The sequence below is a fragment of the Cydia pomonella genome, chromosome 6, assembly GCF_033807575.1.
Source record: "Cydia pomonella isolate Wapato2018A chromosome 6, ilCydPomo1, whole genome shotgun sequence".
Classification (NCBI taxonomy): Eukaryota; Metazoa; Arthropoda; class Insecta; order Lepidoptera; family Tortricidae; genus Cydia; species Cydia pomonella.
This window is the reverse complement of record NC_084708.1, coordinates 22,093,775-22,117,202: the sequence shown is the minus strand read 5'-3', so window position 1 is coordinate 22,117,202 and position 23,428 is coordinate 22,093,775. Positions and strand designations below refer to the sequence as shown.

At 41.5% G+C, this 23,428-nt stretch overlaps 3 protein-coding genes across 4 annotated transcripts; 1 reads left to right on the top strand and 2 right to left on the bottom strand.

The window, feature by feature from the left end:
- Window positions 1-1,668: 1,668 nt before the first annotated feature.
- Window positions 1,669-11,981, bottom strand: LOC133519297 (oxysterol-binding protein-related protein 1-like). The gene is made up of 6 exons (XM_061853326.1): window positions 11,164-11,981; window positions 6,910-7,070; window positions 5,510-5,707; window positions 4,954-5,098; window positions 4,528-4,673; window positions 1,669-3,212 (listed from the first exon to the last, which is right to left on the bottom strand). Exons 1-6 carry the CDS (start codon window positions 11,306-11,308, stop codon window positions 2,937-2,939), a joined length of 1,071 nt encoding a protein of 356 aa, XP_061709310.1. The 5' UTR covers window positions 11,309-11,981; the 3' UTR covers window positions 1,669-2,936.
- A 210-nt stretch (window positions 11,982-12,191) lies between these two features.
- Window positions 12,192-17,684, top strand: LOC133519293 (zinc finger protein 530-like). Of its 2 annotated transcripts, XM_061853318.1 has the most exons (3): window positions 13,321-13,452; window positions 13,743-14,072; window positions 17,186-17,684. In XM_061853318.1, the coding sequence occupies exons 1-3, from the start codon at window positions 13,433-13,435 to the stop codon at window positions 17,493-17,495; spliced, it is 660 nt and encodes a 219-aa protein (XP_061709302.1). In that variant the 5' UTR covers window positions 13,321-13,432; the 3' UTR covers window positions 17,496-17,684. The 2 variants fall into 2 exon arrangements, with proteins under 2 accessions (XP_061709301.1, XP_061709302.1); XM_061853317.1 differs by having other exon boundaries at window positions 12,192-14,072.
- Window positions 17,685-17,848: 164 nt separating this feature from the next.
- On the bottom strand, window positions 17,849-23,409 carry LOC133519299 (epidermal retinol dehydrogenase 2-like). The gene is made up of 6 exons (XM_061853329.1): window positions 23,161-23,409; window positions 22,619-22,756; window positions 21,825-22,016; window positions 21,065-21,194; window positions 20,380-20,556; window positions 17,849-18,547 (listed from the first exon to the last, which is right to left on the bottom strand). Exons 1-6 carry the CDS (start codon window positions 23,407-23,409, stop codon window positions 18,402-18,404), a joined length of 1,032 nt encoding a protein of 343 aa, XP_061709313.1. The 3' UTR covers window positions 17,849-18,401.
- Window positions 23,410-23,428: the final 19 nt, after the last annotated feature.

Genomic DNA, 23,428 nt, shown 5'->3' with positions numbered 1-23,428 from the left:
GCCTAAACAACAACAGCTAATATACTCACTACTACCTATTGTTTGTCTGCAAACTAAGAAAAAGAATCCTAAATGCAGCCTAATTGGTTACCTGTATGAGGGGGGGGCGGAGTTTAGCTCGTGCAAGGATCAAGGAAAAAAAATCTGAAGTGGTTCACGGCGAATGTCCCCGATTGTACTAACCTAAGGGTTTGCATTCATCCTCCATATCCTCGGTGGCTTCTTTAGCTGTGTCGGGCGACGCACCCGCCCAAAGATAGTGCCCGGAGTACGCTATATGCTCATTGAAAGCTGTTATCCATGACTGAAACAAAATTAAATCAAATTATTATAGGAAAATCATTACCTGACTTCAAGGTCCTTAATTCATCGAGTTTTTTTTAATGTATATTCGCCAGTATTTTGAAGACTGCTACAAAGTGAAACTGCTGACGAAGGTCATAAAATGACGGCATATTGTGTCTTGAAGTCGTTTCTTTTATTGATAAAGTTGTTTCAACTGTCTGGTGCGCCAGGCCTGTGTAGCGCGCGACCCGTACTTATATGATAAAGCTTACCGGATCGTCCGCTAGATGTAGCTGTAACCCACAACGCGATTCACACATCGCGCTAGCGATATGTCCACGTAGAATCCATAAGTAATTTTGATACTTCTACGTAATCACGAGATAAGTTTTGCAATAGACAAATATGAAACAATGAGGTGGCCTATAACATATATTTCTTGAAACTATATATTCATAGAATATGTTTGGCATTGCCTGGAAAACATATGCTTTATTTTTAAATTTACTTATTAAAAAATACTAAAAATAGATTTAAACTTTGAAAACGTCGGCGTGGGCTAAGGGCGATTTACGCATATTTTACATAACATTTTCATTTCATACAAATTTAAGATTTTTTTTATAAGTAAATTAAAGTAAATGTTTTTCAGCCAATCATTGTCTATGGAAATATAGTTTTAAAAAGTATATGTGATAGACCCTTCGAGCAACAGTGGCTTTTGACACGTCTGTGTTGCTCGAAGGATAGGCCACCAGTTTGTTTCATATTTGTCTATTGCAAAACTTATCTAGTGACCTATGTATTTATACATGGTTTTCTTTATGCATGTTCTATAGTAATTATTGCAAATACACTCAAAAGCAATGAAAACTATTTGCTTTTAATAGTTTCAATGGGGTTTTTCTATAAGTAGTAACCATGTTTTCATTGATATTGAGTGTAAATAGCGGGTGAAAGTGTTTAGAATCAGTATTCTCTATGGGCTTGGCCCTCGGTAGTGTAGCTGACCTGTCTGGTGGCGGCGACGTCCTGGCTGGGCTGCACGGGCACGGCCAGGCGGTGCTGGTCGCCGTCGCTGAAGGCGGCCAGCAGCAGCGCGGGCTCGCGGTCGGGCGCGCTCAGCGTGGCGCCGTCCAGGTACTTGCGCGAGCGCCAGCGGCCCGTGTAGTGTAGCTGACCTGTCTGGTGGCGGCGACGTCCTGGCTGGGCTGCACGGGCACGGCCAGGCGGTGCTGGTCGCCGTCGCTGAAGGCGGCCAGCAGCAGCGCGGGCTCGCGGTCGGGCGCGCTCAGCGTGGCGCCGTCCAGGTACTTGCGCGAGCGCCAGCGGCCCGTGTAGTGTAGCTGACCTGTCTGGTGGCGGCGACGTCCTGACTGGGCTGCACGGGCACGGCCAGGCGGTGCTGGTCGCCGTCGCTGAAGGCGGCCAGCAGCAGCGCGGGCTCGCGGTCGGGCGCGCTCAGCGTGGCGCCGTCCAGGTACTTGCGCGAGCGCCAGCGGCCCGTGTAGTGTAGCTGACCTGTCTGGTGGCGGCGACGTCCTGGCTGGGCTGCACGGGCACGGCCAGGCGGTGCTGGTCGCCGTCGCTGAAGGCGGCCAGCAGCAGCGCGGGCTCGCGGTCGGGCGCGCTCAGCGTGGCGCCGTCCAGGTACTTGCGCGAGCGCCAGCGGCCCGTGTAGTGTAGCTGACCTGTCTGGTGGCGGCGACGTCCTGGCTGGGCTGCACGGGCACGGCCAGGCGGTGCTGGTCGCCGTCGCTGAAGGCGGCCAGCAGCAGCGCGGGCTCGCGGTCGGGCGCGCTCAGCGTGGCGCCGTCCAGGTACTTGCGCGAGCGCCAGCGGCCCGTGTAGTGTAGCTGACCTGTCTGGTGGCGGCGACGTCCTGGCTGGGCTGCACGGGCACGGCCAGGCGGTGCTGGTCGCCGTCGCTGAAGGCGGCCAGCAGCAGCGCGGGCTCGCGGTCGGGCGCGCTCAGCGTGGCGCCGTCCAGGTACTTGCGCGAGCGCCAGCGGCCCGTGTAGTGTAGCTGACCTGTCTGGTGGCGGCGACGTCCTGGCTGGGCTGCACGGGCACGGCCAGGCGGTGCTGGTCGCCGTCGCTGAAGGCGGCCAGCAGCAGCGCGGGCTCGCGGTCGGGCGCGCTCAGCGTGGCGCCGTCCAGGTACTTGCGCGAGCGCCAGCGGCCCGTGTAGTGTAGCTGACCTGTCTGGTGGCGGCGACGTCCTGGCTGGGCTGCACGGGCACGGCCAGGCGGTGCTGGTCGCCGTCGCTGAAGGCGGCCAGCAGCAGCGCGGGCTCGCGGTCGGGCGCGCTCAGCGTGGCGCCGTCCAGGTACTTGCGCGAGCGCCAGCGGCCCGTGTAGTGTAGCTGACCTGTCTGGTGGCGGCGACGTCCTGGCTGGGCTGCACGGGCACGGCCAGGCGGTGCTGGTCGCCGTCGCTGAAGGCGGCCAGCAGCAGCGCGGGCTCGCGGTCGGGCGCGCTCAGCGTGGCGCCGTCCAGGTACTTGCGCGAGCGCCAGCGGCCCGTGTAGTGTAGCTGACCTGTCTGGTGGCGGCGACGTCCTGGCTGGGCTGCACGGGCACGGCCAGGCGGTGCTGGTCGCCGTCGCTGAAGGCGGCCAGCAGCAGCGCGGGCTCGCGGTCGGGCGCGCTCAGCGTGGCGCCGTCCAGGTACTTGCGCGAGCGCCAGCGGCCCGTGTAGTGTAGCTGACCTGTCTGGTGGCGGCGACGTCCTGGCTGGGCTGCACGGGCACGGCCAGGCGGTGCTGGTCGCCGTCGCTGAAGGCGGCCAGCAGCAGCGCGGGCTCGCGGTCGGGCGCGCTCAGCGTGGCGCCGTCCAGGTACTTGCGCGAGCGCCAGCGGCCCGTGTCCCGCGCCGCCTCGGCGCGCGACCCGTAGTACAGCAGCACGCCGCGCTGGAGCACCGCCTGACAAAAAGTGGGTTAAGTACAGGTTGAAATAATATATCGGGCCCGCAAGGGTTACTTTAAAACGTTGAGAACTCAATTTGCTAAAGGGAAACATTATTTTACTCTAAAGTCGAGGGTAGCTGTATTGCGGCGTCATATATTTTCCTAGAGTTTGAAAATGTATTTTGGAATAATTATAAATTAAAAATGTAACAGTTTCAGTTCAATCTACGACGAACTTTGTCCAAAACGGTTGTGCTTATCTGTATTTAAGGAGTGTCTTTTCAAAATGGAAACTATACAAAAATAAGCATTTTTGAAAAACACTCCTCATTTAGGGATGTCGTATCGACGTATACTAGTTAGTTCGTTAGTTAGTGCTTCTGGGCATTTTCCGCAATTCGACATCCATTGTGCCTATTTTGCGTGAAATCGAGGTAGCGCTACTCTAACCACCCCAGTTCCTCCACGAAGCCTAGTAAGGCTTTCAGTTTGCTAGAACGTATACTAATTATAACCGATATTGTAGATATTTCTGTGTCCTTACAAAGCAACTTTTAAGTTTTGGTCATAGGTATCTAGATAAACTAACTAACTAACTATACTAACCATTGTGGCGCAGTGAGAGAACGCCACCTGTCCCGATCCTGCCAGTTATCGGCTTTGAATTGGTACAGATCCGCCTGTACACTGTCGCTCCAGCGGTATCTGGGCCGACCCACTGGGCGGCGACCAGTCGGTCGTCCCAAATAAGCTCTCTTAACACCCCGATCTTCACCCATCCTCAGTAAATGGCCGAACCAGCGAAGTTCGTGGCATTTTGTTTCGCCGATGATATTGGGTTCGGCCACTAACTCCTCGATTTAGGCAATTTACGGATCCTCCAGGTGCCGTTATCTCTCTTGATAAGTCCTAGGATCCTCCGTATCACCTTTCTTTCCTTGTACAATGGGCTGTGCTCTGAGGAATTGTTTGACATGATTTCTATCACCGCACCGCTCGCCGTCGGCAGGGAGTTCATCCTCACACCTTAGAACCTAAATGGTCGCGTACTGTGCGGTTCAAAAGGAATTTCCTCCCGCGGACGCTCCGGCTGTGGAATGAGCTCCCTTCCGAGGTTTTTCCGAGGGTCTACAATATGGGGTTCTTCAAAAAAGGAGTGTACAGGTTTTTAAAGGGTCGGCATCGCGCATGTAACACCTCTGGAGTTGAAGGCGTCCATAGGCTGCGGTGACTACTTACCATCAGGCGGGCCGTATGCTTGTTTGCCACCGTCGTGGTATAAAAAAAAACCTGACCAATTGAGTAATATACTACTGATAAGTAAACTTACCCAAACCGGCCTCCAGCCGAGAAACCGCGACCTCTTAAGCAATGGCCCCTCGAACCGCACCGCCGTCCGCTGTAACCTCCGCACTGGCCTTACGCTTAGAACATCGCGCATTTCCTGGTCTTTCGCCATGTCTATCGCTAGTTGACCTGGATAACAAATTAAATAAAGCATTTTCGACCATCTTACACTGATCGAGCTAGCCCCAAAGTACGCAAAACTTGATCAATGCCAGGCGTCCACAATTGTCCACAACTCACATATTACGTCACAGCACTGGGTCATGCCAAATGTGACCGTACATGTTAAAGACAGAAGAAAGCGTGACAAGGGAAGGGAGGAAGGGGAAGAAAAAAACTCAAATTTTCGTGTGACGCCCAACCCGAGGAAAATGAATACAAAAGTTTTTTCGTGCTTTTGAAAACTTACCACTATTATTTTTTAGAGTAGTATCCACTCCATTCTGGAGCAGTAGGACGGCGAGGCGCGTATGTCCGCGGTAAGCGGCGCAGTGGAGGCACGTGTTGCCTTGCGCGTCTACGCAGTTGATGTTTGGAGGGTTTGAACTGCTTAGCTGGAAATGAATAAGGTTAATGGCTCAGTTTCATTGATCGATAGGGCCCGTATGCGGGGTGCATAGAAATTTCCAAAACGCATGCCATTATGAGTTTCAATAGTAGTTATACCACCTTACGGGGCCTGCGGGGAGTCACTAGCATGCTGTATATCGACCGAACTATCGACTTATAAGTTTCACTAGTCGTTATACTGCCAGCGGAGTGCCCGCATGCTTATAGATGAAACTGAGCCATAAATGATGTTAAAACTGCCAATGTAGAGACGCAAAACTAACGCCTCAGCCACGAAACGCATGCTCCAACCATGCACGCTCGACGCTACGCCGACCGCCACGACAAAGCCTCCTCTAAGTCTCTGAACATCTCGTGTCTTACAAATAACACATAAAAAGTTAAATATGTCTTACCAGCGCCTGTATGTCATCTATCTGTCCCGCTTTCGCAGCATTGAGCAGTTTTCTTTCTCGCTCATGACGTTCAGACCGCTGGGCCGCTTCTAAAAGTCTCTGAACGTCTCTCGTCTTGCAGACGTCACAGGCCATACGTCCCTCGCCGTTCATGACGTTCACGTCCGCTTTGTGTTTTAGGAGGAGGATCACTAGTTCCTGGAAAGATGATATTTATTTATTTATTTATTTATTTATGTTCAGGAGAACCAACAGCTTTAAACTTACAATAGGACAACAAGATTAATACAGAGAGCCAATTACAGGAACTCACAAGTAATTACAAAGTATATAAAAAAAAAATGCTAACACTGACGCACACACACATGCGTACAAAGTGAGAAAAAAAAAACAAAAACACAATTGAAAATGAAAATACATAGAAGCCATTAAAATAGACCCTAGGTTCGGAAACACTTAGTTCATTAGCGCCCAGAATAATTGAGGTCTCAAAGTTCGAAGGAAAAAAGAACATACAGTAAAATATATCAGATGTTAATGCTGATAAAGCATATTTTAAAGTTCAGATCGAGGCGCTAATGCACTAGGTTGATGAATAAAATGCATTTAATCGCCTAATGAAAACTTAATAAAGTAACAAAAACAAAAAAAAAAACAGTATACATATAATAATACAGAGAAAGAAAGCTCACATAAAACACCGCTTAACCAGACTATGCCTCACATTAGGAACTTTACAATTGAATATGTCAATATCAAGTTCCTTCGACAACTCATTTGACATTATGGTATGTCGGGGGAGATGGCGCATCGAAATACATCATATAACCTTTGACTAGGCGTCCCTAGCTACAGTTTAATTAGCTTCATGCTGTCCATATCCTCTTAAGGCCCAGCCATAGAAATGAAAAATCCAAAATTTGCCACTGGAATTTGAACCTATAGTGCACGGAATACGGAATTGTTTGAAAATTGCACGAAACAAAACAAATGCAACTCTGCTCCTAATTGAATATGATTTAAATTTAATCGAACTGAATAAGTCCTATAGGTAGGACCTTGGGCCTTACGAGGATATTTGAAAAAAAGATTAAATTATACTTCTTCATTTCTTATGACCACCACACTCGGTCACCTCGGACAGGACAGATGGCCAGTTGTAAAATGTTTGTTTCGTTCTCCTCCGAGGTGTCGGCGCATGATGGATAAATATTAATTGAAAAAAATAAGGCTGGTCTCATTTAGTTTGTCCACTAATTGACCTGTTTCTTGTTGTTATTTGAGTCAAGTCATCAGGTAGGAGACATAGTTTGATAAGAGAAATGGTTGTTTCCTCCTTAACATAATACAAAATGACTCATAATACTACAACTGCAAATAGCAAGATTTTTGCACTTCACCTCATTGCCAATAAAAGAAGCCTTGTGCAGCGCAGTGTCACCTGCCTCGTTCACGTCGTCCACATCCGCACCGTCTTCCAACAACGCCTCCACCACATCCACGTGCCCGAAATATGATGCTAATATGAGCGGCGTCCATCCTAGGTTGCTTTTTGTTTTGCCTGAAAAAAGATTAAAAGTTACTCATGTGAGAGAGGGCACGTGGCGGGCCCCCGTGGGATGTTTATGGGAGGACCACCAGCGGTATACGCGCCGTCCTCACGCCGATGGTGAAGCCATGAACACTTGGCGAGCAAAGAAACGGAATCTCTTCACATGTTCGGTTTGTCTGCTCAATAACTTTTCTAATTTTTATGTAGAAAATATTGTGAAGAAAAGTGTCTCAATTGAAACCTGATAACCATTAAGGTGCGACCAGACCGCAGCTTAAAAAACGGTCACGATACGGAATCGCAGTGACGCGTCGTATGCGTACCGTTTTTGACGCATGCTCCCCACACCGCTGCTTAAAATACGCTGACGCACCGTAAATTGATCTGCGTAAAAATCGCAAAAAATATTACACGGAGATCTTATGGCAGACACCACACCGGTGACGTAAAAAACGCAACTGTTTTGTAAATGCAGCGTTTTTTACGCAAAGATTAGCGAACAAAAAAGATTCGCGTGAAGCACGTCACTGCGATTCCGTACCGTCACCGTTTTTTAAGCTGCGGTCTGGTCGCACCTTAATTTAATTTATTGTAGGTTTGAAAACTAAAAAATACCTGTTTTCTAAGAATAGACAAAAGTGAAGTGATTCCATTTCTTTGCTCGCAAGTGTAGTTCTTTTGTTATGATAGACTAAAATAGTATAAAGACTGTTTAAAATCATCTGGGATGTTTCAGATGTTTGTTTACAAAATAATTGTATAATATACAATTGATGTTTATAGTAAACTGGCGTTTTGTTATCTAAATAAAAAAGTGAAGTCAAAGTTGAATGAATGACGATAAGGAAGACTTTATTATATTAAAAATAAGATGTTCGCTATAGTTTTCATTGAAAGTATTTAGTAAGCTTTTGTTTCAGAATTTTTTTCATATTTTTTGGACTCATGGTTCAAAAGTTAGGGGGGGACACTTTTTGTTCTTTCGGAATGATTATTTCCGAAAATATTAACCATAGCAAAAAGTATTTATATATATATATAAGTATAAATATTTTGGAGACCCATATTCGTTTTGAAAGACCTATCCAACGATACCCCAAACCATTGAGTTAAAGCGAAATAAAAAAAAAAAAAAAATTTTTGTATGGGAGGTACCCTATAAATATTTTATTTCTAGTTATCATTTTACCATGTCTAGCAGTAACGATCACTAAGCAAAGCCGAGGACGGACGGACAGACGGACATGGCGAAACTATAAGGGTTTCTAGGGGACTACGAAACCCTAATAAAAATAGAACACCATTTTTTTCCATTGCAACTTTTATTTTATACTTTATAAGATGAAAATGCAGGTACTTAATTGACTGCGTCCAAAGTTGCTTGTGGGGGAAATAGAAACGACGCAGGACGCAGGACTTCATAAAAAATATGAACTTACGCAGGACGCCATCTTCAATGGCAGCTGCCAACTGTCAAATAAGCAATATGTCCCGCCGCCACAATCATGCATGGCACGCCACAAATGACTTTCCAAGTTCCATGTAACATTTTTGAGATCTAATCAGGCAAAGTTTGTCATTTTTTATGACATTTACATATTTAACTTTCCGTTTCAATAAGGGAATGTCCGAAAGCCATGTGAGCAAATATGATCAGTACATTATACTGAATACTAGGTCACTGAACAATGTTGTGACACATACCGTAATTCCACACTGACTGACAATTCTAAGCCTTAATGCATTGCCGTAAGGTATACCTAATAGTATAAGAGAGTTGCTGTTCATAAAAACACAATGACTCATTAAACTGGGGTTGTTCTGAGAAACGAGTAATTTATAAACCTTTGGGAAACGAACAGGCAAAAATAATACACATAGGAAATCAGATTACACATTCACAAACCAAACAGTTTCCACTACTGAATAATTATGTTGCTCAGAAATTAACATTAATATTACAACATGCATAGCTCAAATAACTCTGTTGAAAACAATATTAATAAATAATATGCTGAAACTAATCAATATTAATAATCATAATATTATTATATTAATATTCAATAATTATTAGGTCAAAGTGCTGAATTAATAGGTTAAAGTGCCGAATTATTAGGGTAAAGTGCCGAATTATTAGGTTAAAGTGCCGAGTTATTAGGTTAAAGTGTCGAATTATTAGGGTAAAGTGCCGAGTTATTAAGTTAAAGTGCCGAATTATTAGGTTAAAATGCCGAATTATTAGGGTAAAGTGCCGAGTTATTAGGTTAAAGTGTCGAATATTTGGCAAATATTTTTTATCATGTTAGTCTTGTTGCAACACTGTAAAATGTAAGCTCCTCCAGAACTTTTCAAGTACTCTCTTCCATCAAGTTTACATGTTCCCATTCTCATAAAAATACATGATGAGACAAGTTGAATCTATTGAATTCAAAGAATATTTTGACAAGTATTTGGAGAGTTGAAAATTTGTTTGCGAGTCCCTTGCCTTTTGACCTGTTTGTTTGTATGAAATGGCTTAGAAAGGTGAATTAACTTTAGCTGTTAAATGTTTTTTTTTTTATACTTTTTTTAATCCTGCAAGCTGTCTATCTTTGACATTTAGCTGGAGATTAGGTTTTTTTTTTTTTTTGTTAAATGTGATTAACACATTCACTGCCAAGGAAACATATGTGTCTTCGTTTTGTACTGGAAATGGGGCACCCGGCACCGAAAATATTAAAGCATTTTAATTTTCAAATGGTTTATTAGAATTATACAGATGAACCGAATAATCTGGCTGAATATTCAGTTTGGTAAGAGCTGAAACAAACATTCGGCATAATATTCGGAGTTGGCACACTTCATATTCAGCCCATCTCTAAGAAAATACAAGCAAATACAGTATGCTACAGTTAAAAAAAAAAGTATTATTATACTTAAATAGAAGTTAGGAAACCTTCACCTAAAAAAAATTATCTCAATTTGGGATCATTTGCAGATTATTTTATTTGCATCAATATATTATCATAATATAAGCAAGGTGCAATGCATGTGCTGTCAAAACAAGATCAAAATCATTTAACACATTTAAGAACCAGCATCACTATTGAGTGGTGTGACTTTGTAAGGGCTTGTGACTCTTTATCAGAGAACTCTGTCACACTTGTGAATTCGTACGTAAGTGTGACAGGGAGGCAACACGTCAAACGTGGTTCGCGGTAGGCCCTCTGATAAGAAAGTATGTAACACCACTGTGTTGCCAGCATCTATAGGCTATGGTGACTGCTTCTGATTAGTCAAACTGTATGTTTGTTTGACACTGACAAAGTATGAAAAAAAAGAATGACAAAGAACAGGTAATGTTGGGATAAGCCCACTTGTACTTTAAATAACAAGCTTGCAAAATACATAATATCCAGATATTACACACAGAAGACACACACACAGATAGAAGTATACAGGAGCAAATACCTAGGGACTATGTGCACACTAAAAGAGGCAGTTAGCAACCTGAAAACATTACTAGGCTTCGTGGAGGAGCTGGGGTGGTTAGAGTAGTAAGTGTTTCAAGCAAAATAGGCACAATGGTTGTCGACTTGCAGAAAATGCCCAGAAGGACTAACTAACTATAACTAAGGTACCCTGCCATGTTTTAGTAATATATATATATATTTTTTTTATTGAAAATATAGTTGAAATATCACCTTTTTAAAAATCACATTTAATTAATTCCATATTTTGCATACTACTTATTTTTCTTAAATATGTATGGAAATGTAAAGTCAATTTCAGAGATAACTGACCCCTCTAAATAGAAATCTGTTTGCAGGGGAGAGGACAACTATATCTGCAGCTATTTCAACTAGCCTTCATTTACTCTTCATCAAAAAATACCAACGTATTTTACCTACCAAAAATAATCCGTTCAAACTTTTATAGGCATACCATCACCATCACCATTACATTATAGTGGACCATTGTAGTCTATAAATAAATAAATTGATTGATTGATAGCTCTCATTTAATCTTAATCAATCAAGAGAAGGTAAGACTTGAGCAACAGAACCGCTTATCATAAACACAAACATTATTGTTTTGCTAAAATGCATGTCACGAAACTTACCTTTGCAATTTATATCGAAGGTCAGTTTCCCCTCCTTTCTCGCTTCCAGCAATGCCTTGACTACCTTCAGCTCTCCATGTCTCGCAGAATACAGCAGAGACTCCTCCACTTCCAGCTTAGGGTCACTATTATCTGAAGTAGCCATGGTAGGTATGTGGTAGGTGTATTCTAAGGTAAAGCAAATACGCGTTTATTTAGTAAACAAGGAGTACGCCATCGATTCTAGCCAGTTGAACGACTTTGGCCTTTCAACACAAATTAATTATTAACGCCGCGTTAAGTTTGTATGCCGTGCGGATATTTATTTATACTTCGATAAGCAATAACGTCGCAGTGCAATCGCCCGTCCTTAAATTTATTTGACAGTTAACTGACAGATTTAAAATTTTCGCGTTTTGTTTTACAAACTGCAGTGGTTAATGGTTTAGCTTCTGTCTCTACGTTTAGCGGTGCTAGAGAAAGAGACAATACGAAGATCATGACAAAAACAGGTCAAGGTCATGATAGATAGTTACGAATAAAGATGACAAGTTGGAAATTGTTTTCTTTTTTGCACTTGCAATACCATGAAATTCATGTTTTGACCATGGAGATATAAAGTGGAGCAAGCTCTAGCTTTTTTTATCATAATAAATTGAACCTTATTACTAAGTAAAAAGGTGTTCCTACCAGACTAGAGAAAACGGTCAACTTGAAATAGCAAAGGTAGGGCGCAGTGTCTCACTCGCACATGTTGCCAATGTTAAAAACATACCATTGCGGTAGTATCTATATCAATATACTACTGAAAGTAAATACCTTCTTATACAATTTTAGTGCTATATTCAGAGCGTGGTTCTGATATCTTTTAAGTGACCTTTGACCTTTCCGGCCGATTTCGACCATGGCGACCACTTCGACTCCTAGACTCCTAGTTAGCTCGGCGCTCATGCGCCCGAAGATGGCTGACATAGCCGATCTTTGAGGTGAACCCCCGCGCACATTGAGGGCACGTGAGGACACAACGTGTCAACATTATTAACTGATTAAACGACGCATGTGCTCAACAAAAAATCATTATATTTAATATGGTAGACATTGTAGAAGCTTTGAATATTAATTGGTCTCCCCAACAACTTATAATGGAGATATAAAGGAGTTAAGAGTGTCAGAGAAAGATGCTCGGAATTTCAGAATTTTGGCGTTCGCGGTAGGCTCGCCTCTAACAAGCTCCATAATACTATCGTAAGAAAAAGATAATATGTTTCTCTCTAATGTCTACGCTCCAGTCCAGTGACCAGTGCCCTGGTTAAAAACTATGATAAACAAGCGGAGCGGACCGCAACCCTGGCCCTGTGAGCATATTTGTCTTTCTCTCTCTTACTCATACCTATGTTCTTGACAGACGTTACGGCGGACAACCTTCCTCACGATCGATCATGGTGGCGGTCCGGTACGCCTATCAGTAACTGCTTTAAGAACCACTAAATTAAGTAAGGTTTTGTGAAGCGTTTTAGAGAAGAGAAAAAACTATATCCATCCCTTTTCAGGGCCATAATACTAGCACAGTAAAATACTCTCTGACTATGCACATATGAGAAAACATCCTGGCCAAACTATATATTCCATTTTATCCTATTATCCCACATACATATAACTCATGGTCATCCTAATTAGAAAAAGATGCAACGGCCCACTTTGACTTCTCATGTGGACACACTTTTTGGCCAATGAACACTGTCCGGATTATTTTCTAGGTCCGTGGTTTTGACATTAATGACATTTCCTTTGTCTTATCTGTCAATTTTGTTTTGGTATTTGTAAATATTGAACATCCTATTCTATCTTTATTTAAGTTGCAAATTTTGCTATATAATGAGTGAGAGCTTTCAAAATTGTTGTCGAATATGTCTAGATGTAGATTCAGAACACGTATCCATACTTCAAGATCCTATAATCCATCTCCACGTAAAGTCTTGCCTTGCAATGACTATTTCGGCAACAGATACGCTCCCAAAAGAAATTTGTGGTTCCTGTGTATCACAATTAAGTGAATTCTACAATTTCCAACTGAATGCACGCTGCTCACAAGACTGGTTGGAATCTTCTGCTGAAGAACAGTCAAAAAAATCAACTGAGAACAAGACGCCCATTCAGCCATTACCTGACTCCGAATACAACTCAGACTCGCTCCTAGAATTTTTAAATAACACTGCTAATATAGAGGAGTATTTACACAATTTGGGAAAGGAAGATATACCATCTATAGTGAATATGTTAGATAGGAATAATGAAAATTCCATGGATGGAGTAAGTAAAATCTTACATGCTAAATCAATTAAAACCACTAGTCCAAAAAAGAAAGATAAGATTAAAACTGGCTTAAGCATGGAGGTAGATGTATTAGACTCTGACATAGAAATAGTACAGGAAATTCTAATGAAGGAAGCCCCAAAGAAAGTTGAAACAAACATAGAAGGAAATGTATGCTTTGCTTGTAGAATGAAGTTTGATACTATTCAGAAACTATCCCAACACATAAGTATTTGTGATAACGCCACAAGAACTTGCCTTGAATGTGGTCTTCTGTGTGATTCTAGAAAGAAAATGCTGCAGCATAGAATGTCCCACAATACTTTAATGCCACTGACTTGTGCTTGCGGAAAGCGGTTCCAAAGTGAAGAGTTGCTGACGGATCATTTCCGAGTGTGTCATATTGATTACATGGCATTGCTTGGTTGTAATTTTCGGTGTAAGCAATGTGGTGAGTGTTTTAAGGAGAGGTTTCAGTTGTACCGACATGCAAGAGCACATATTATGAAGGCTCAAGAAAGGGCGTGTGATATTTGTGGACATAGTTTCATTGGGGATGAAGCTCTATCAAAACATAAGCTGGAGGAACATAATAAAAGTGACAATACTCTGTACAGGTACTCTTCTTTAAATTATTTTATCATTTATAATTGCTCGCTCTGTGTGAACCTGCTTATTGCCAATGGTGAATTCCACAATAGGGTCTACTTTGTACTATCGCGTTCAGCGTCGGTTGAGCATTTCTCAACAAGAATTGTTTGCAACTAAAACTATGCAGCTGTGTATGTTCTTTTGTCGCTTTTACAAATGGGGATTGATGTTATTATATTGGGTCATTACCTATGAAATTGGCGTTTTTGTTCATAAGTAGTAGTCATGTCATTGTTTATTTATTTTAATAGTAACTTCGAAGTATTTTTTAATTTCATTAGTGCGCTACATAACAATGATTTTACATACAATTATTTGCTACTTTTATTGTTTTATGTATTCAGAATACCGCCCTGAAAACAGCTCTTCTCATGTGCTGCCGGCTCGAGTATTTAAATGACTTATATTTTTCTGATGGAACAGATTAAAAAAAAAATATGAGATAGAAAATGTGCCTTAAAAATGTCTTAGATTACTGGTAAAAATTTGTTGTTTTGAAAATGCCATTACAAAATAATACGCAAAATTCATAGTATGAAAAATCGAATTTCGTTAAAGTTCTCCATACAAAACGCCAATTTCATAGGTAATGACCTAATACGCCAACCAGTAGTAGTCTAAAAAATCGCCACTCCCTGTGATTTCCTATCTCTTATAATTTGTAACGTATTGTAAAGGCAGTTTAGATTTATATTTAGTGTTGAGTTGCTCACTCGTGAGGCACCTCATTTGTACCACTCATTTAGTTAAATTGTCGCAGAACTTCACACCGCATAAATGTCATACATCACTCCTTAATTAATTTTACTCATTTACTCGCGCGCATCACACACAGCTCTTACCACTCAAACCATTCAAACACTTCAAATTTGAAAAAAAACTCTCAGCCTTTCAAACTCACTCGCGTTCCTCACAACTCGCAAGAGAGTCGCGAGGCGCTCGGTGCTCGCCGACATTCAAATGAAGAAATGAGTCATTGACGTCATCGCATTCATCGCTCACACTATCAACTGCCCAACTACAAACCTTATTGCAAGGACAAAAGGTCCACCGAGAAATGCGTTGTGTTTATTCACTCGCCTCACTGTGACATCCCTCAAAAATCCTTTCAAAATGAAACAATGAATTAGATTTACCGAAAGAGGGAGTGAGACAGACACGCGCCGTGCTTCAATAACACCTCATCGAAAATACGTTAAAAATGAAACACGAAAGAAAACAAGCGTAAGCGTCCGCAAGCTTACATACATATTACGTCATTTTGATCCTAGCATTGCTAAGTTACTTGTCAAAAGCGAAAAATCTAAGTCATCAAAGAACCTACCGAAGAAAGTTTTTTCTCTCTGTCGCACTTGTAATTTCATACGTAAGTGCGACAGCAAAGCAAAACTTCGTGGTTCGCGGTAGGCCTCCATATTTGTTAGCTATTATTGTACTAACGTGCATACCAGTATAACCTGACCTCAAGACTCATATTGCTGGTGTCATGTATAATCTGAATCAATTAGACTGGACAGTGAAATGGTTACTTGATAAGCGATTGAAATGCCAACCAAGTCTCACTGGGCATTTACGAAGCTAGCTTAGTTAGAAACAGTTATCGTTTAAGAGACCAAAATATTATTTAAATTATTGAAATATAATATAGTGGCGTACACAAAATATGATATTTTACATTAGTTTATTAATAAAAAAGTAAATATAATTTGTATAGGTGAAATAAACATGTACATTTTAACGATTTGAATTTGTAATACTTTTTGTTAACGTGCTTCGTATAGTATTTCGATCATTTATGATTTTGACATATTTATAGTACGAGAAACTCGAAAAAGTTGTTCGTAATCTTTAGTTGTGTTTTATAAATAGTGATCAGTGACCATTCTTATAATTATACCAAAATAACAATATATTAACATTGTTTTCGCGATAAAATATACCTGTGGGTCTTTCTTTGTGTCTTTTGCATACAAAAATCAAGTGTATATTACACGCCGGTGGCATTACCGCGCGAACGTTATTGAGGCTTTCGTTTGTTATCATATTACAATGCTATTATTACTGATAAATTATGAGGTGGTAAGTTAGTAATTTCTATATAATAATGGTACAAAAAATATTGGATTTGTTCTCCTTAGTTTGTTAATTGTTTGTCTGGCAGTTTATGGTTAGTATTTATTTCAATATATGAATGTTAAACTTAAAATGATATCAAGTAGCAAGGATTGATACTGAACAATCTAACAATAAAAATAATAAACTGCTAAATTAGAACAAGTTTCATAAAAGCATCATATTAAGTTGCAATAGGATGTATGTACTTTAACTCCTTAGTTTGATTCTTAAATGTATGTCTTCTGTTGTTAAAAGTTCTGTTTTAAACCTCCAGAATTGCACTCCAAGTAAATATTTAAAAGGAAGTTTAGCAATGCCTAAATATGTATTTACATTAAATATGGTTTGCTGCCGTTGGAGTTGATGGAATAGTCGATGCTGCAAAAGTGCTAGTACCTCTCCTCATTTGAAGTAAGACATTGTAACACCTCATTTTAGAGAATGAGGTACTCATACAAACTCATTTTAAATTGATGTCCTACCCATCACTATTTATATTACTTAGTAAATAGGGTCCACACAGAGCGAGCAAATTGGCTTGGCTGAGGCAAACGTACTGAGGCAAAAGTTACACGAGCACGCGGCCGCGCGAGGCCCATCGTTTGCCGCGCGATGAAATTTCCTCGCGAGGCTGTTCGGTCTGTGCGGACCCGCGCCTAATGTTAGGTACTAATCAAAAATCACAGACCACTTCCATTGGTGGATAATGTAAATAACTGACCGCTTCTTGGGTGCATTTGAAAACAGTCTTAGGCATGCTCAACCGACACTGAACGCTGAACTACCTGCAGAAATCTGTATTTGTATCATGGAATTTAAAGCTAAGTTATCAAATTATATCATGCCTAACATCAGCTTCTAAGCTTTATCAGAAGTATTAAAAAAATACTGTCGTATGCTCGTCACTTTTCTGGATACCCCTTTCAAATTATCCATGTAAGATCTATATATTGTTTATTTTCAGATGCAAAGTCTGTGGAATAACCTCATCAAACCGTAAAGAGATCTACACACACATATTAGGCCACACAATCAAAACGGAACCCACCCGTCACCTCTGTGAATCTTGTGGCCGTAGCTTCAGCACACACACATCTCTAGCTCGACACGCTGTTCTGCATAAAAATACTTACAGTTGCACTTTGTGTGAGGAAAAGTTTACATGTATGCGCTTGAGGGATGAGCACGTGTTTCAGCATAGGGAAATGGCGATGTGCGAGAGATGTGGGAAAAATATTTATTGCTGTGAGTTGGAAAAGCATTCATGCTTTTGATTAGGGAGCTATGCATCCTGCGGGCTAAGCACGGTCGATTTTTTATCGCCTTTCATCCTGTCACGTTTTAACATGTATGTAAGTGCGATAGTGATAGGTGATAAAAATGCCACTGCTGGTTTACGCAAATACCTCTTAGTTTAGAAACCCATCTGGGGACTTGATTTTGAATCTGATCCATGATTCTGATTCTGAATCTGTGTGAAACCTGGACAGTTTCAATGACAGGATGTTGGCCAGATAGGTGATATAACCTACTTGTGATATAAGTATTTACCTTTTAATTCTAGCAATGAAATAAGCGAAATGTTTAAAACTGATGACTACTTGTTTGAAAATAAAACAAATTGATATACCTAAAACAATATTTAATTGTTTAAATTCAATCATAAACCAATAATTACCTATTAAAATTAACTATAACGCCTAGTGAAATATACACATCTATAAAAACGTAACTCCACTGTGAATTTAGGTTTTTATCACCATGTACCGTTACTATCATCTAATAGGATATCTTATATTCTACCAGAGCCCCTAGTATAAATTAATTCGATTTCGAAACGTAACGTATGCGTTTGCGTTAAGTCTCATTTAGTATGGGATTTAGACACAGCGCGCCAAGCGGAACGTTTTGGAAACTCAAAGTCCCATACAAAATGAAACTTAACGCAAACGCGTACGTCACGTTACGCCATCGAATACATTTACACTAGGGGTACAGAAAATCTTAAAGAAGAAGAGGTAGGTATAGTAATATTGCCAGCATGCTAAAGCTTGTTCGTAAAATTCACGAACATGAGCGCCAAAAAGTTAAACTAAATACCATAACTCCGACTGAACACATGTTCCTTATATCATGTGAATAGGAATAACAACCTTAGTCCGAAATCGGTTGAAATTCACTCAACAGAAGCAGAACCACCCTCGGTGGCCAAAGTTGAAGAAGTCTGTAAAAATTATCCTTATTCTGTACGGCATAAGGTTGTTAAAGTCGATCAGTGTCTTCATGAAGGATGGTATGCAGACGATGCGATTGTTCTGTCGTATACCTGTAATAAGTATTTGTCTAAAAAATATTTGTTGATAATAGTTTTTATCGCTGACTGTACCTTTCTTTCCACAGGCAACTAATACTCATCGAGACAATTCTAACAACACTAAACACATTTAAAGTCTTGAAACCAGGACCTATAATGAAAACCGTTGACCATGTTGCAAAAAACGGGCAATAAAACACATGCGTGATGAGGGTCGCGTCAGTGCGGACCCTCAGTTTATTTGCCATACATGTGAGCAATTATGCCGTTCAAGAATCGGTTTATATAGCCACGAGCGGCGCTGTCGCTAGATCATAGATGCTGCCTAAATCATCATGTACAAGATCTGATGACGATGAAACACATTTAGGCGTTGTTTCATCACAGAGTTCCAATGGCCACCTCTTGACTCCATCATCAGATCAGCTCGATGGTACTATAATATTTCCAAATATTGCATTGTCACTCAACTTACATAATTATATATGTAAAGTTTCAGCTCTATTGAATAATGGGAAGTGGGGCAAATTAACTTTCAATATTTCACCCGTACAAACATGCATAGCAAGTTAAATAAAAGCTTGTAATAGAAGCATTCTCAAGCACCGAAGAAGAGTACATGCCATGCAAATTGTTATGTTCATATCAGTTCCCGTTAAAGATACTGGCGCAGTCTGTGGGATATATACCTGGTTTGGCAAAAGTTGCTTGTCCCTGAAACATGGACAATGAAAACCATATCTACTGTCTTATTTTTACGCTATCATCAACCCGTGAACTCGTGTGTTATTATCTTAAACGCGTTCTAAAGGCACAATTTCCGGCTATCTGGGCCGCGTTCTTGACTGCTTATAACTTAAGGGGCCCACTGATTAACATTCCTGTGATGGCCTGTCAGTTGTTCAGAACTGTCAACTTTTTAGGGTTCCGTAGCCAAATGGCAAAAAACGGAACCCTTATAGATTCGTCATGTCCGTCTGTCTGTCCGATTCTGTCACAGCCACTTTTTTCCGAAACTATAAAAGCTATACTGTTCAAACTTGGTAAGTAGATGTATTCTATGAACCGCATTATGATGTTTACACAAAAATAGAAAAAAAACAATAAATTTTGGGGGTTCCCCATACTTAGAACTGAAACTCAAAAAATCTTTTTTCATCAAACCCATACGTGTGGGGTATCTATGGATAGGTCTTTAAAAATGATATTGAGGTTTCTAATATCATTTTTTTCTAATCTGAATAGTTTGCGCGAGAGACACTTCCAAAGTGGTAAAAAGTGTGTCCCCCCCCCCCCACCCCGTAACTTCTAAAATAACAGAATGAAAAATCTAAAAAAAAAATATGATATACATTGCCATGCAAACTTCCACCGAAAATTGGTTCGAACGAGATCTAGTAAGTAGTTTTTTTTTTAATACGTCATAAAAAAATTTAAAAAATTTTTTTTTCAACAAACCCATACGTGTGGGGTATCTAAGGATAGGTCTTCAAAAATGATATTTAGGTTTCTAATATCATTTTTTTCTAAACTGAATAGTTTGCGCGAGAGACACTTCCAAAGAGAAAAAAAGTGTGTCCCCCCCCCCCTGTAACTTCTAAAATAACGGAATGAAAAATCAAAAAAAAATATATGATATACATTACCATGCAAACTTCCAACGAAAATTGGTTTGAACCAGATCTAGTAAGTAGTTTTTTTAATACGTCATAAATGGTACGGAACCCTTCATAGGCGAGTTCGACTCGCACTTGACCGCTTTTTGTTCTAACTGACAGTCCGATACCGTCCAGCGGACTGTTAATCAGTGGTACCCTTTACAATACATCTATGAAAGCCTTTACCTTCAATTATCATTCGAGCCGCGTCTTTAGGCGCGAGTTCGGGACAGTAAAAGGCGAATCTGTGCGAAGGTGTCGGATACATTCCGGTAGCCATGGTCGCGACGTACACAGATGTGGTGTGGATGTTCTTCGTCCACGCGTCCAGGCGGAGCTCTTCTGATATAGAGTCCATTAGACCTGGAGAAACACAGTCGGCAATAACATGAGAATCCTAGCGGCTTTATTGTCACCGTAACAAGGTAGGAAGTGGCACACAAATCAAATTCAAAGACTTACAGGGTTAGGAGATTTTGTGTTATCGTCAGCATCGAAGAGTGGCAGCCGAAGCGGCCAAATATGTCGTACCCATAACACCCATATATGTAAACAAAAGAGGTTGCTACCATGTGCTTATTTGATGCACATTGTATTTAGGTAGCTACAGTACGTACAGTCAGCATCAAAAGTAACGGATGAAACAACGCGCCAAAAGTATCTGATATTCCGGATAACTTTTCCAAATATAGATAAATTTCTAAAATTCACGCTCAAAAGTATATATTTTAGAGTCTTTGTTGACATTCTAGATTTACATTGACCCCACAAATTAGATAATCGAAATAAAATCTTTGTCTGTCCTTTGCAATAATGCAAAAAATGATCTGACGTCGACTTACCGTACACTCTTACGTCTATCTATCGTTACCTCTGAGTCCGAATTTAGCTGCGCAGTACGGTGCCATATCTGCGCAAGGCATGAGGCCTGCGCTTGAGTTGATGGCCACTATGTGACCCCGCCGTCTTTCGATCATACTTGGCAGGAAAGCTTGGAATACCTGGCAGAAATAAAAATAAAATAACCCCATTGATTAAAAAAAAAACCCATGCGGTGATCTAGTTAAGATAATGCCTGTACGGCGACGTAGGTTATTGCTAAGTATATCAACTGTAGGTATATGTATATACTTACCTACTTAAGTACACGGAAATAACTTCGCTAAAATATAACTTCATAACATTCCTCATAAACATCAATCCTCCGTCAGTTGCCGTCAGAAGAATCAATGTTGTAAATGTCATCGTCCCTCGGATTACTCAAGTGTTTAGTTTCCTGCTGCGTCCGAGTCGTCCGACGATGTGGCAATCAGGGCTATAACCGCGAAAATAGAAGTTCGTCAATTGCGGGCATTTTTCTCTGTCAGTCTAATTATGTCTTAGTGAGAGTAAACGAGAAAGATCCCCGTAATTTTGCGAATTTCGGTTTTCGGGTAGGCCCCCATACCTAACGCGCCATTTGACCTCTAAGATCCTCACAGTCGGCACCGAATAGGTCAACACACCAGCGTTGCTGACAACCATTGGTTCCTCTGTTAACTGCCATTGCTCGTCAGTATAGTAAGATTCTATCAAAATGATAACGTCCCTTAAGTTTACTTAATATAGAACAGTAGTAGTAAGACAATTACCCAGAAATGCGCCAACAAGTTGACTTCAACAATCTTGGCGACCGCCTCAGGCCGAAGGCACGTGAGTGGCGCGGCGGTCAGTGCCCCAGCATTGCTGACGACCATTGATACTTCTGTCAGCTGCCGCCGCATTAGTGTTGCAAGCGCGAATACTTGCTCGCGGACTGTGACATCTACTGTGTAGCCGAAGCACTGGAGGATTAAATAAGCAAAAGTTAAATGAAGGCTAGTTAAACATTTAGCAGAGAAAAATAGTAATCGGCACAATGACTTGGCATTTATGTCTTTGCTAGTTAGCCGCCGTACGTTGATTCTATATCAAGGGAATACTAGGGATACTTCTGAATTAGTTTCAATATTATTTGGGATTAGTACTATAGGGAACGTGCGCGTTGGAGGGTCTGCCATCTTGTGGTCTGAATCGGAACCATAAACAGGCACATTTACACGTCAAGTGTTTTCTTGTGCATAGTAGGTTCTGCCATCTTGTGGGCTACATCGGAACAAAAAACATCACATTTACGCCTCGCGCCAAAAATCTGACGGCTCCTGTGCTGCCTCCTATAGTTCATGCACGCTCCCTATACACGCGATAAGATTCGGAAAACTCATAGGTCTTTCTCTTTCTTATGCTCAAGAACTGAGTGTTGAGATTCGGCACGAGTTGTTTGCGCTCCGCTATACAAAAACGTCACGAATTGTGACTTAATATACGCTAGTAGAGCACTAGACGCTCAGGCGAAGACCAAGAACTTAAGCACCAGAGTAATCAGCACTCCAGGCACGGAATATACCTCGCCATCCTTGCTCCTTATTTCGTTGACCACTGCGTCGTTTCGCCTCGCGTCCTTATCCCAGCAGACAACGGTCGCACCCAGTTCAGCGAATTGCATCGCTAGCTCCCGGCCTAAACCGTTGCCTGCTCCCGTTATCTGAAAATCAATTTATAGGTATATACTATTTACCTACTATTACCGGCTGCGAAAAAATCTCCGGGCTTCTGCAGAGCACTCTAGATTACGGACCCTTTTCCACTGGTTCATCCAATGTAAAAGTGAGATGGCGGAGCGGTGAAGAATCTGACAGTATCTACTATAGACACTCTGATGAACATGGACATAAACTGCCTTGTAGGGGGCTCTGTACCTCTGTAGTTGCTATTTTGTTAATTTTACAAAGCATATTTATTTTGGCATGTTCTTCATAATAGGAATTCTATGTTTTTAGCTTCAGGTCTTCAGGTCTTCATTTGGTCCATGTCAAAATAAGAATAAATAACTATAGGTACTCTTTGTACATAAACGTATTGCATAGTCTTACTGTAATGATTACTAACCAGTACAGTTTCACCATGCAAACTCTTCATAACCGGTGGCACCAACACCCGAAACACCGCCATAGCGCAAGTCGAGCACAATTTAACCACTAACACCAACGTATCCAAAGCCCAGAGAGGCGCCGCAGCCAACCTACTACTCCCCCACCACGGCAGGATCCAGATCTCCTGTAACGCCCTGAATTTCCTAGCCGCAGTGCCTACGCACCGCACTAATAAATTCTTCCTTCCCATAAAGATAAAATACATCTAAACAAATACAGTGAGC